This window comes from Chelonus insularis, unplaced genomic scaffold (assembly GCF_013357705.1).
Source record: "Chelonus insularis isolate UGA/USDA-ARS -01 unplaced genomic scaffold, ASM1335770v1 contig_25_pilon, whole genome shotgun sequence".
NCBI lineage: Eukaryota > Metazoa > Arthropoda > Insecta > Hymenoptera > Braconidae > Chelonus > Chelonus insularis.
The window spans coordinates 1,909,331-1,924,485 of record NW_023276451.1 but is presented as its reverse complement, the minus strand read 5'-3'; the positions used below and the strand labels follow the sequence as shown (position 1 = coordinate 1,924,485).

Here is a 15,155-nt window from a genome sequence, read left to right as displayed (position 1 = left end):
GATGAAGGAATGAAATATCCTCGTGCAATAGTTCCTATGACGAAGAGTCGTTATGTTGACGACATTTTCGGTAGCTCAGATAATTTGCAAGAAGCTTAGCTCATAGCCTGAGATCTGATACAGCTCTGCATGGCGGGGAGCTTCCCTTTAGCAAAGTGGTCAAGCAATAGCCCTGCTCTTCTACAAGCTCTAGCTCTACGGAGTCTCTCAACTGGTCCTGCTCAAGCTCTAACTCTACAAAGTCTCTCAACTGGTCCTGCTCAAACTCTAGATGATACAGAACTAAAAGTGCTTGGACTATCTTGGAGTCCTGCATCTGATCAATTCATCTTCTCATCGAAAAGTTTAACGCTCAAGAAAATAACGAAACGTTCAGTTCTTAAAGTTCAGAACTCAAAAGAATCAGCTCAGATCCAGCTCATATGTACTAAAACAAAAGTAGTAGTATAGTATAGTAAGAAGAAAAAACGTTAGTTCGAAAAGATATATAATGTTGCATTTAATTTCAACAGTGTATCAGTTGAAAATTTATCTTGAATCTAGTATCATTCATTTCACCATTTTTAGAATGGAGAACACTAAAATTACCCATATTATCGATATGGATAGTTTTATAATAAATGAAGTTTTTTATTATAAAGAAATGGCTTGTATTAATGTTGAGAGTGGTAAATTAAAATCAAGTCATTATAATATTGGATATATTTTATCACCAGAAGATAATAGGACATTATGATTCGCTACTATGTTTGCTCACGGATTGACGATGAAAGATGAGTATGATAATCCTCTTTATGAAGAAATTGACAATTTCTTATTATTTATTGATGAAGAGGCAAAATCGCGGAAGAAATAATTCGATACAAAGGATACAAAACATCGTCAAGGAGAATCAAAACCTAGAGTTGCCCAATGCCCAAGAAGAGAAGTTTATGCATCCTATCAGATTCTTTTGGAAAATATTTAAAACATTCATTTTTAATCAATAAAATGTATAGAAAATAATAAATTGAAAGTCATAGAGAATGTAAGCTGATAAAATTGTTTTTCTCATTGAATCAAACCTATAACCTAAATTCTTATTAATATAATATGTAAACAACGTAATGAATTTTGTTAAAAGTTACATTTGCATGAAACTTTCTAAAAGAAAACTTATTTTTACAATCAAATTTGAAATTAATCTCAATCCATATAAAAAAATCGATCAGTCTGCTTTGAACACTGTTTCTTGTAAGTTCATTCTATGAACGAGAAAAAAAAATGAATTCAGTTGAATGGGATATATATGCTATTCATGGAATAACTTGGAAATGTTGAAAAGATTCATCTAATCAAATGGAAAAAAGTTATATTAAACGCTATACGGAATGTAACATTGCTGTACAACTCCAATAGCCCTATATAGATAAATTTATTAATTTAACAATATTTTTCATATCTTATATATTTAAACTTGGGTAACATAGCTCAAATGGAAACTGAAGACATTTCCGATCTGGGTTTTCGAACAGTATTAAGGAATGCATACAACGAAATTGACAAAATCGGGGATAAGCTACTATTCTCTTGGAAACATTATAAAGTTTATAAAACATATCGATTAATATACAATAATTACTCATAAGTTCAAAACATAAATAAATCGATTACTATATTCTTCTGTTGTGAACTGTGACAGAAAAAAAAAACATAAATTATTTTAAAAATAGTCGAGTGAAAAGTCGTTAATGTCTATATGTATTTCAATTATTTCACATAATTATATAAAATATATTTCAAGAGAAGATAAAAATGAATAGCAATAAAACTTAGGGATTGAGGTTAACGATTATTACTTAAGTTATTTTTCTTCAAGTTTTCTTAAGATTTCGTTAAAATAGAAAGGATTCCATAGAATAATTGGGGAAATAATCTTTTAGATAATTTATATATTTTATTGCTTTCGAAAAACCCACAGGGCAAAAAAGCACTAAAATTTTTAAAAAAGAGTACGTGACGTAAGAAGAGCGTTAGCTTTCCAAAAAGGGAAAGACCATGCGGAGGGACTTGCGGGCACCTGAAGCAAGAAACTTCTAATGATGTCACATTCAACTAAATAAATAGGTAAAGTTTGATGCATCAGTCAGTTGTCGAAAAAGTAAGATCGAAATCAGATCGTCGTAAAACATCTTTTGGAATTGTAAGTCTTGTTCTGTCTTGAACATTGTATTGAAAATATTTCAAAGTTTGTAAATTTTCGTATGAAGTTTATTTGATCGTCAAATTATTTTTACATTGATATTTAAATTAATTCGCGAGTAAAAGTGAATATTTCGCTGACTTGAGCATCAACTAAGGACCAAGTAATTGTAATTCATCTGTACCAGAGTAAAAGAAATCATCTGTTAGTATCCCTGTCTATTGGTCGAAAGGCTACGACGAAAAAGATAAACTTAATGTCTTTAGGGTTAAGCATATGGTTTACATATTGACACCTTTAAAGAGCAAAAACACATAACAATAGGTTGTTATATGAATATAAAATAAAATTAAAAATACTCACTGGATATTTATACAATAGGAACATACTCATAGAAAAATTCCAATAAATTACATTCATCCCCGCAATATTCCATAAATAAATGTTCTTCATCACAAGCCTTTTGGAGATCTTTCAATTGTTTTTTATCATTTGCTATCAATATATTACCAGTTCTTTTAGATAGGAGAATATTAAAATAATGATCTACAATTGCAACTGCCGAGTTTCTGAACTTAGTTGGAATTATATTTAAAGCCGACACTTTATACCTTCTTGATAATTTAAGTTTGTTTTAACTTGGAGGGCCCCAAGCCAGTTAGTCATACGAAATTAAAATTTGTCGGTCTAAATTACGTGGTTAACTCTGTACTTTTTCTCGCAGTGAAATCGCAGATTTCTGCAGTACCAGCAACAATACAGTTTAGTCGTCTCAGGTAAAGTCTCATGAACGAACGTGATCAAAAATTATCATTCTTCACAGTCCCAGTGATCCAGTAAAATCCCAGTTTTGGGCCCGAAGCTGTGCTGGTGTCGACGTCATGGTGCCTCACGGACAGTCATACGTACAGCACACTACCGAACAACTCCGCTGTCATTGTGTGCCTGTCGCTACACGCTGTGGTAGATTTTTTTTTGTGACTTTGTTTTAGACAATTCATCATTAATTTTAGATAATTCATTTAGTGGAAAATTAACAGTCAAATTACAAGACAATACTGATTTCAAGTCTTTATAATAGTAGTTTAAGTGTTAGTTAAATAAAAAACCACTAGAACGTATTTTACTGTGTTAAAATAAATTCTTGCTGAACCTTTTGGCGCCCATCATTCATTATTGTTCATTGCAGTCTGCTAATTCGCTATTTTCTTATCTTCAATTTTCGAAACATGTGAATGAAAAACCTCAAAACCTTATACTACATTATACTTTGGAATGTTTATCAACAAAACAAGGACCCCGTATATTTTTTGAACGTTTGTACCATCTACGTTGATGACTATTCCATCTACTTTAACGGCCACAGCTATACCATCTACTCAACAGCATCAGCTGTACCATCTACTTCTACAGCACCAACTAAACCATCTATTTCAATAGCATTAGCTATACCACCTACATCAACATTATTACAATCTCAGAATATAAAATGGATTGATCTGATAACTGCTTCCGAAAAACGCATAAGTTCTCATGCAATATTGAACTTTAGCTATTCAAATCTAGACAATTTTTTTTTTAAATTGTAAAAAATTATTAGCGAAAAAGTAAAATCTTATCAATTATTAAAAATTAATTTGCTTGTGAATTTCGTCTTGAATTGTACGTTTAAAAATGTTAAACTGGATTCGATAGTGCATGATAAAAAGCATTCTAATACAAAGAACAAGAAAGTATCGTTATCAACAGACGTTACCGATATTTTTTCAGATGAAATTATACCAGAAGTATTGGAAAAAATTGAGGCCTTTGAAGAATGTGGTTCAGGGTGGTTATTAATAAAAGTTGAAAGCTTATGAATAAACATTAATTACTACACACTATTGTAAGAATCTGGACATGTGAGGAATGATCAACTGATGAAAGAAGCAACATTTTGTAAACTCGATGAAAACATAAAAAAGAAAATTAATTGATGTCGTACTAGGGAATGCCATGATGAGCTGTCATCAAATTATTCGTGTGCTGTTTCGCTGCTAATAAAAATAAATATGAAAATTTTGGAGAAATTTTCCAGTAGATAATAACGTTTGCCTCTAAAGCAATTAAAGCAATTTCTTGAGGTGAAAAATCAGCACCATTATTAAAAAATCCTTGAATATCGACCACAAACTTTATTTTAAACAAGAACTGTTTATTTCTGACACGTGTCACAGCAACAGCGTTTAGTTCAATACTGAGCTCTTCACTTAGCTACAAAATGTACTTAACTAGAAAAATCCACAATAATTTGGCGTGATGAATCAATTTCAAGTATGTTTTCGACAGCAGTCGACATACAAAGAGTTTTCAGTAAAATCTGGTTGTAGAGATTTTGATGGAATTTGACGGCCATCAACATACAACAATAAATCATTAATTTTGTAATGATGAAAATTAAATGGGTTCAATTTTTTGTTACTGTTGAAAGCTTTATTATCAACAAAACCAATTATTATACGACGTGACAATTGTCCAAGAATAACGTTATCAATGGTTTGACCATGAACACCCCCATGTATAGAAACAGCTTTAACCACTACGCGTGTTGACGGATATTTAGCTGTGGTTTTTGCTAAAACTCGGGCATGAGACAGCAAAGTGTTAGGCGATATTTTTACACTAAACTATCCATTCTTGCAGGTGCGTCTTAGGACCAAGCCGACTGTACTTAGATGAGAATTTTTTGCATCACAGCCATAATTCAGAAGTGTTTCAATATAAGCTCTATAAGCATACAAATTATAAGGTGATGATACATATTTTTGGTTAAACTAAACGTCAACTAGGTTAGACATAGAATGCAAAAAATTATTTATAGGCCCAACATCAGTATCTTCAACATTTTTGGGGTCACTTTCATCTACAGATGCGTCATGTGCTGTAATTTTGACTTTTAAATTTAACATTGTATGCGCAAGGTCTATGTATTTGTCGCCGTGCCCTTGAACAACGAATTCAATCGGAGAATCATCTGTTAATGAGGAAATAGACCTGTAAAAGGCCAGTTGAGACTTTTCAATTGTTGTCTGTGCAGGTGGTACAGAAAATAATTCCAGCTCTGTTTTTGCACACTTACAAGAATGAACATGGAGAAAAGCCATTATTGTTTAAATATATCTGCAACGCGTCGTACTTTTCTTGTTTTTTTTTGCCTTTGATTTTCTTTTAATTTTGCAGCCATTACGTTTCTTCTTTCCTTTAGATGTTTGTTCTTTTGCTTTTTTAACGTTTTGCGAACAACGGCGTTTTCAAGAGACAATGTTCTCTGAACGGCTGTCAAGAAACAACTGTTTATTTGGCAATGAATCATGTGAAATATAGCTTGAACCTCGCATTAAGCTATCAATTTTTTCCTTTGCTTTTTGTTTTCAATTTCTTCCAGACTCACGTACATGCGCGCGAGCTGATTCTTCGAATGATACTCTATTATTAAGGACATCGTGTACTATGATTACGCCTGATTTTGAGGCTTATTAACTAATAACATTTACTCCGCTTTTTTAAAAGGGAAGAACACTTTTGAATAAACCTCTCAAAAAGCTACTGATACTATGACATCTCTAGTGGGGAGTTGCAATATAGATTTTACTGATTACGCTGTAACCACCTCGCCCGAAGCCAGTCTGGGAGTGTCATATTTAATTTCTTAAAACATGTTTATCTTAGGAATCTCTTGAAATGTAACGTCACAGTTAAAGAACTGTGCTCAAATAATATAGGCTTACCAAACTCGTCTCCTGTATCCATTTCGATTGTAGGAATATCTAGTTTTAAAAGTGGTATGTAGCGTTTCGACGGAATTGATTCTATTTTTTTAGTCCCATAGAAGTAATTATTTATGCAGCGGTACTATGCGTAATAGAGGCGTCTGTACATCTCCGGTTACATAATTCTCCTAAATATCTGTGTAAACAAATCAACTACATGGCAATGATTCGAATATATTAGTTGGCCGCGTACTACGTAGAAGACGAAATAACTCAAGCTTATCTTTGACTAGAAATCCAAGAATATGTTGGAGATGCGGCGATAGTTGAACTAGGCGAGCGCCATCAGATTTTTATCGCAAATTAGGGCGGTTTCAACATTACCACCATAATTCGCAGACCATTTTATGTGGTTCTTCGTGGTATTTAAGGCGTTTAGTTTATCGAGTAAATGCTTAAGCATTTGATACACGCCTGCAGGCACTGACACGTCATAATATTTTTAAAATTTTGTAAAACAACATTTTCTTTGTCAAAAGCTAGGATATCAGAGTCATGTATGAGTGTAAACGAAACACCTATGTATTCTACACGTACATTAAAAAAATTCATAGGGATACTTATTTCTTCTAAAGTCACACCCCACTCACCAAGTAATCTGAGAGGTTGTGACAACTGTGTGATAAAATGTGTTAACGTGTTGTCAGGAAAATAAAGCATACTACTATTACTAGGCAGTATTATATGAAACTCGACTTTTTGTTAAGCTATTCTGATTTTCTTGGTTTTAATTTCCAACCAACTTTTGATAGCTCTTCTGCATAAAAAACACCATCAATATCTTGATGATTATGAATTTGATGGATGTAAATAGGAGGCTGGCGAAATATTGATATCCGAACGATTTTAAAAATTTTTCACTCCAGCCACCTGCATAACCTTTCGTGAATGCTGCCTTTTCTTTACTGATACGAACTCGATTACTAATGTCATATTTACATATTTTTGACACTTTTTTACGCCATCTATTGTTTTCATAACGACTCTGCATGTTCCGAAAAACTATTGTCTCATTTTTATTGTTAATTTCAGTAGGCTTAAATTTTGTAGTACTATGTTTTGTATTAATGTAAGCAGATACAATTTTTTGTAAAACATCTACGTAACGTGATAGGCTAATGCCCCGTGTACAATCATATTCTTCACATTCAATTAAAATTCAGTAATTACAATTGACATTTAGTGATTTCTAAAAACATTCAATTCTTGTATTCAGACATAAAAGGTCATTCAGTGTATCTTGGGTATTGTTAGTGCTAAAAATAATCTGCTGGCTGCTAATTCTGATGACGATGGTGAAGAAAATAGAACACATAATAGCATCGACAAACCTAAGCCCACAGACGAAGAAAATATCACTAGCAGCATAGGTGAGATCGAAAATCTAAGGACATCTACATCAGCAGGTGTCATTAATAACGACAATGACCAGCAGCCATCATCATCGAGAACTGGTATCACTTATGAAAATGTTACGTACAACTGGTTCTAAACGCGCGGATCATTTCCATCTCTTTTCAAACCAGAGTATATACCTTTGAATCTCGAAAAAGGTCACTGGTTCAACGTCGATTACGGTGATAAGGCTATTACAGAGTATCACGACCCTAGGCAGTCTGCTTGTGATAGTAATTCAACAGTTTCCTTGCACATACTCACAGTATAGCTGTGATTTCAGTCTCTCTTGTAGACTTTATATTAATAAAGAAACAGATGATGATATTCCTCCGGATGGTTCACACTGGAGGTATAATTCGTCGTCAAGTGGTTCAATAGAACATTGCATTGAAGTAATCGATAGAAATGATACTGATACTGAACAGCAGACCATATTTGTAATGAAACTTTTTGTCGTATTTGTAATCTTAGCCGGCCTGTAAGCGGTCAATGCTATATGAGTGTTCTCAAGACAGCAGGGCCTTCAAAGGCTATATTTTCATTCTATGATTTCGATACACAGCAACATTAATATGTTAAAGGTAATAACACAACGAAATTGCATGTTCCTCATCTTTGTGTTGTTCAAAAGGTCTGTGTATATTGTGCAAAAAATAATACTTTATCAGTGCACTGTACTTATTGTGGTAAAAGTGAATATATATTTCACAAAAACCTGATAGGTAGCCTTACAGATTTAGCCTTTAAGTCTTATAACTATTTTAAGAAAATGATATGATAAGATAATTATAATGACAATGAATGACATAACTTTTTGAGATAGTTTAAATTATTTACAAATGCCTTTACGAACTTTAGTTAAAGCATTCAGTATTGACCATCAGGTTACTGAAGGTTCTTTTCCACATTCATTCAACATTCCCGAAAACACTGGTTATGAGGGCCCACTTCCGGACATGAAATATTAGTCCCTTGATACAATGCATGTAAGAGAACGATCTGAATTTGTAGCGTGGTATGAGGAAAAGAAACTAGCAAATTCCATTTTCAATTTTCAGAGCGAGTTTGTCCATTACTGTCGAGCTAACGCTACAGTTTTAAGACGGGCCTGCATTACTTTTAGAGATATGATAGTTGCATGTGGTGACGTACGTCCTTTTACCGAGTGTTGTTCAATAACTTCAACATGTTTAAAAATTTTTAGAAAAAAATCTTAAGTCCCAATACAACAGGTATTTTACAGCCATGTAGTGTAATTTTTCCAGAACAAAAACACGGCCATATTATAGATCATGCGGCCTGTCGTAAAGAAGTCCGATTACCCTGTGGTACATTAGTAGACAGCTATTTTCATAACCCAGAAACTGAAGAAAAAGTCGTATTTTAATTTCATGGCTGTTATCGGCATAGTTGTCTTATATGTTTTCGTGTAAACAGAGATCAAAATCTGCGCTCTGGTGAAACTCTTGATTAACATTTAGAGCTAACACGTGCTATTTCAAATGTGGGAATATCAATTAATATTCATCCGTTACTGAAAAACGAGCCACTTAAACCACGCGATACTTTTTTTGGCGGCCGCACAGCAAATTTGTGTCATTACGCGATGTAGCGGGGTCAGAAAAAAAAATATGTCAATGTGTGTTCACTCTCTCCTTAAGTGTAAAAGACAGGAAAATTTCCTGTAGGCTATCCGACGATTTACGTTGGTGTTGAGTGTGATGAAATTCTTAAAAATAAAAATAATTTTGATGACATTAAAGGTCTCGTGAAATGTTACGTCTTGCTACCTCATAACCTCCTTTATCCTGTCTTACCATCGAGATTTTACCGTAAACTTGTGTTTGTATTATGTAGAACGTGTGCTCAAACAATTTATCAGGGTGATTGATGTCATAAAAATATAGCTGAACGTGTACTACACGGTACGTGAGATGTTCATGAAGTGCCTCAAGCTTTCGAAAAAGGGTATCGCGTTTTAGAAGTATTAGAAATATAGCAATATAAGATGATTCAGTATAATCGTGAAACGGGTATTTGCAGTCTTTTCACTGATGACATAAATATTTTTTTGAAAATTAAACAAGATGCTAGTCGATGGCCTAGTATCATTTTGAATAGTTGGGTTAAATAGTGGAATCAGATTAGTGCTCCTATTTCACGGGCTTTATTGCATATTCCATCTGGTCCGGAACTCTTTTCAGCCTTTCACTTTTTTACATGTTCGTAAACTTCGATGTCTTCAATTGGTTTGATGCCGTCACTCGTGTCTATATGAGTTGCTTGCGTATCCATTTCAGTGTTATTTTGTTTCCTGTACAGATTTTCGTAGAAGCTTGGTGCATGGCTTATTACATCTCTTCCAGATTTTGTTTCTTCTTAGCTGCGCTCAAGTTTCTGAATCCACGATTTCGTATCGTTAATTCTTTGTAGGCTACTTCCAAAATTCTCAATGTTTCTTGAAATAATCTCATATCTGTTGTTACTGTAGTCCTTACTAATTGATCTATTAGCCTCTTTGTATATTCTGCGAAATTCTACTTTCGTCTCTTTAGTTTTATTCTTTGTGGGTAGTAGCTCTGTGGGCCTTTACATGAGTTAGACTGTCTCTTCAGAGAGAATATTACGTTGATGAGGCCTGTAGTGTTTTTGTATTTCAAGCTCTCTGTTATACCTCTTCCCAGGATATTGTAATATGTTTGGGTGTCAATACACTCTGTTCCTATATATTATGTGTGCGCACGTAGATTTTCGATGTAATTTTTGATTTCTGCTCTTGTCTTGGGGATTTTAGGCGGTGTTGTGTAGATTTTTCTACTCTTCATTGGATGACTTAAGCGTAGTGTTGCTCTCACTAATCTATGATCGGAAAAGAAATTGAATTTGCTTAGTACTGTGATATTAGTTATAAGTTTGTGGTGGCTTATCACTATGAAATAAACTTTGTTGTCAGTTTTTTGGTTAGGCGATAGCCATGTCCATCTATGGTTCGCCGCCTTTTTAAAAATGAGTTCATTATTGACAATTTCGTTATTTTCTTTTATCCAACATCCCATTTTTCTCGTTTCTGCAAAAATTTCTCAGTTGATTTTTTTTAGAAAATTAGTTAATTCAAGGAATCGTTCTGTTGATGCAAGTTCTTGTTCATTCAGTGTTTCGTTTCAGTGGCCGATGGCAATTGCCTATGAGTTTTGATCAGTTGGCCGAAGGCAAAGAGTTGCTTTTATGCCTTATTAAGTCGAAAGCATTTAGACGATGTGTTTTGGTTGACACTTATTGTTTGCGGGAGTGTTCTTTTGCCTTGGGCAAGGTTGACGGTTCCCTTTTACGTTTCTTATTTCCTGGTTTCCTCTGTAGTTTCTTTCTCGTATCGAGAATTTTTTTCGGGTAGTCTGCAGACACATACACATTTTTCAGTTTTTTTTTATTGCCATATTTGCCGTTATTAAGTTTTTCTTCCAAAAGTTTACAAATGCCAGGAGGATTGGCCTGTCCTTCCCATTCTCTATGTTGTAATTGCCAATTCTGTAGGTCGTATTTTTGTTTCTGTCACGTATGATAATATTTAAATCGTCTTAGAATTTCTCTAGAATGATTCCGACGAGATTGTCGGTCGATTCTTTAGCTTCTTTTACTCCATACAAAATGAGGTTGTTTTATCTTTTATCGTTTCGTAGATTTTTGATCTTTCCCTTTAATTTCTCAGTTCCTGACCTCAATTCCTGCATTTCAACTCTGAGAAGAATTAATTTCATCAATTCGTGTTATGATGTAATCAGTTTGTTTTGACATTTTTATTTTCATTCGCTCGACAAGAGATTGATGGTTTTTCATTCTGCAGTCCCTTGCTTGGGGTGGAACGTGATATTATAAGCCCTAGGGAAATTCTTTTAAGATGCGAACGCAGCTTAATGAATGAAGTTGTTGTGGTGGTAGCACTAAACTGGCGTCATCAAATTCTGTGTCTATACTCAGTTTACAGATAACCCCTAAAATTTCTACGGTTTTTTATCCACTAAATAGTTATTCTGATGGCACAGTTTGCTCAGACCTTTATGTTTTGCAGTGTAGTTTAGCACGATATGTATGGAATTCAAACGTTTTTGCACATGCAGTTTGTATGCAGTGAATGAAAAATATTTACTATTAACTAAAAAAATAAAATAATTCTAAATTTTGTACATCAATCCTGTTCTGACTTGGTCAAGGGTATTCTATGGACAGCCTGACATTTTTCTTTCCATCAACTAAGTAGACAACTCAAGGTCTCTCCTGCCAACTCATCTACGCCAATTAGACTACTCTTAATCATTCCTAAGCGTTGATATCCCTTCTGAAGGACCCAGAAGCTTCTAGAACGCAGACTTTTCGAGAATGACGGTATATTTTAGTCGGTATTTACCAGTCACTGCGAGTATCCGTACGGAGTTCGTACTCGGACGACTCTTGGGCATCATCGAACGATTCCAACCGACAGATAACTCATTGTCACAGTCAACTCGGTACGTGTGTACAAGCAGAGAACTCACGCAGTCAAACTCGCTAGTGAAAAACCAGAAAACTCTCCAGAATATTCCTCAGAGATGAAATAACTCACCACTTAATTACCTATAGTAATGATTATGAACTCATCAGGCAGTCTGACTCTCAGCAGATTTATCCAGTAAGCTCAAGTCGGTTCGAATAAGCATCTTCGTTGCAAAAGGCGCGAACGATGGTAGCATAGACGCCTCACGGTCTCATGGACAGTCACACACACAAGATCCATCAGAACAACTCGCTTGTGTCTGTGTGACTCACGCCAACACATTGAAAATCAGACGACTCCTAATGCAGAGATCAGTACAGGAAAACATACAACTTTCCTGTGATCTTCTACTCATCAGTTAACTCATCAATGAACTCTATGTGAAATTTCAGTGACCTCAATATTGTACAAAGACATGCTTCCCCCCGTCCGAAGGACGGTAATGAGTACCTCGCCCCTTTAGGCATAACTCTGGGAAATTATAATACACTACTATCTTAGCGATGGCATTTTCCAGGACGCATATACCTGCACCTAGAACAGGCACAGGGATACACGTAACAAGCCCGAGGCCTTACGACATACCACTACGAGTCCGACCTCAATTGGCCAGTTGTACCTGGGCCTACATGTCATATTTTGACTTCGCAGCCCCAGGCACAGGGCTTGGAATTTGGCCTCCCGTAGTACCAACTTTCTCCGCTTTGGTCGGCGGTCGCTAACGCGTCTCGCGCTCGGCGTGTTCGACGTACCCCCATTCAGACTGCTATATAGGGCAGTACGAAAGTGGGGTACGACGGATTATAGTCTAATCTGCCCCCGTTTTTGCGCGACATATCTTAAGAGCAGAGACATCTATGCAACCCCGGGGGCCAAGCTCAATATTGTACAGACAATTCAAAGACTCTCTTGTCGTTATTTTTCTGTTACTATCACTTTATTGTTTAATAAATCGTAAACTGTTAAATAGTGTCAGCTGATTCATTTACACCGTTCAGAAGTCCCGACTGTACTAGCATCCAAATATCCTAAAAAATACAGTCTACAAAGTCTGGACTTCCCAGGCAGCCAACTCAAAGTCAGAATAAATTGCTTTAGTTTGTTTGTTACCATTCAGAAAACGATCTCGAACCTTTCATAATTTTTTCAAAGTTCTAAATAGATAATAAATAATTTTCTCGAATCAATTAATTAAAAAAGCGCTCAACGGCACATTTCGCCGGAACGCTTAAAATGATCGGTTTTATTGCGCGCGTTAAGAGTGTTGCACCTTTTCACCTGTAACAGGTAAGTATATGCCCTTGTGGACTTTTTTGTGGACAATTCGATTCTCTACAAAAAAGGTATCTGCATTTTCTTCGAAAGAACGAACGGTTCTCGCTGCGTAAGCAGTGAAAGGTCAAAAAATGCATTTTGCCAAATTTTAATTGTTAATGAACAATAGTAAAAATAATTTCCAAACAATGACATTTGGCACGAATGCTCTTCTTTAAGTTTTGTGTTGAAAACTCATTTCATAGTGCCTAGATACTTTTTTCCATGTAAATTATTATTCTACCTTGAAATATTGTACATATTGACAAAACGAATAAAACTCGACAGTTTTTATTGCAACATTGAAAGGGTAAGTTGATTTATTAATCTTAATTGATAAAGTTGATATTACAATGTATTTAATTTGACATACCTTTTGTTAAGATACATAAAAAAACTCCCCAGATTATAACGTGGAATGGACAGTGTGGTGACATAGTCATGGAGAATTTAACTATACATATCTTCCGTCACCTGTAATCTAAAAAAATTTATATTTTCAGTTTTCTATATCAACGATACTTCATGCTTGATTACAATATATAAAGTGTAAACGTCAATCAGAAACAGGCTACAAAAAAAAGGTAATTGTCCAGAAAATATCCCTTACCCCCAATTTTCTTGGGAATGGGGGTAGTATAAAAGTGGGGTATACGGAGTAACAAAGCCCATTCATTGCCCCGCCCCCCCGCGCCTGTAAAAAAAAATACAAAGTTGAAAAATACAAAAACAATACATAGTTATTATTAGTGTTCGTTTTTGTCAAATGAGTCTGAATAACAAAGAATCTTTGGAAATATGCATATGATAAGAGAAAATGAGGTGAGGATGGAAATAGGGTAAATAGGGTAAGGGTGTTTGTGGGCATTCAAAATTATCAATCTTAAGTATTCAGGAAATTTAAAAAATACTTAATACACCTATACTTGATGTATATATGTATATGTTGTAACGTTATTTTTCTACCCCCATAAAAGGGTATACTCTATAACGCACCTTCCTTCAGGTGGAAATCCTGATTAGAACCATCCCTGGGAGACTAATACTACTTTACCTAGGGTGCCAAGTTATTTTTAGTCACCAGAACAACTGAATTGGTATAACTTACAACTAATTCAAACTCAAATCTAAACTCAATATCTCAACTTACTAACTAACTCAAAATCCACACAATATCTTAAAATCTCAATACTTAAAACTAACTCTCAAACTTACATCAAAATCTCAATACTTATAACTCAATCTCAAACTTATATCTAACTTAACTAAGATGGTTCTACAAAAATCAGAATCCTCCTGAACAGGGCATGTCCTGGCCCTTAGTTGTGTGAGTTGTGGAGAGGGCTCGTGTCCGGCCAACAAAATAAAATTAAACAAAAATAATCGAAATAAGAGACCAAATGAAATAAACTCACTAACGGACTAGGTTGAAGGTCCCCAAACTACCAGAAATAAACTAACAAGTTCAACATATTCTTTTAACCTATATTTATTATAATAATAATTCTCAATTAGGTTTTCTTAACAGTTACTAGAACTCAAAATATCATCACAAATTTCTATATCAAATAATCAGTTACGCTACCACAATCTTCAAAATTAATCAACTAAAACTCTGACTTGTTACAATCCTGGAGCTCAAATAAACCTTACTTACTAACTAAAGAATATTTCTCAACAAAATGTTTCCCAATAAATCGCAACTTGAAATTCTAAACTCACAAACGCAATATTTTACTGTTCCACAAGAACCAAATCTTTAAATCGAATCAACTGAACTAAATCATATCTTCTTTATCAAAATCTTGAATTAAGCTTGAACTAACGAGTACGAGAGCAAACCAAGCCTCACGGATTTTCTTTTATTCAACAAAAATAATTTTAACTAACTACAAATTTACCTCCTAACCCATTACAAATCCAT

The 15,155-nt window shown here is 34.5% G+C and overlaps 1 protein-coding gene across 3 annotated transcripts in view; it reads right to left on the bottom strand.

Annotated features, from left to right (window-relative positions):
* The window catches only part of CARPB (Carbonic anhydrase-related protein B), a 212,854-nt gene that overhangs the window by 162,798 nt on the left and 34,901 nt on the right, over positions 1-15,155 (bottom strand). For all 3 annotated transcript variants that reach the window (XR_004690101.1, XM_035079777.1, XM_035079778.1), the window contains exon 2: positions 13,605-13,712. Coding sequence is in view for 2 of the 3 variants with exons in the window: in XM_035079777.1 (XP_034935668.1) it covers positions 13,605-13,674 (70 nt within the window). In the remaining variant the exon portion in view is untranslated. The remainder of the gene's footprint in view (positions 1-13,604; positions 13,713-15,155) is intronic.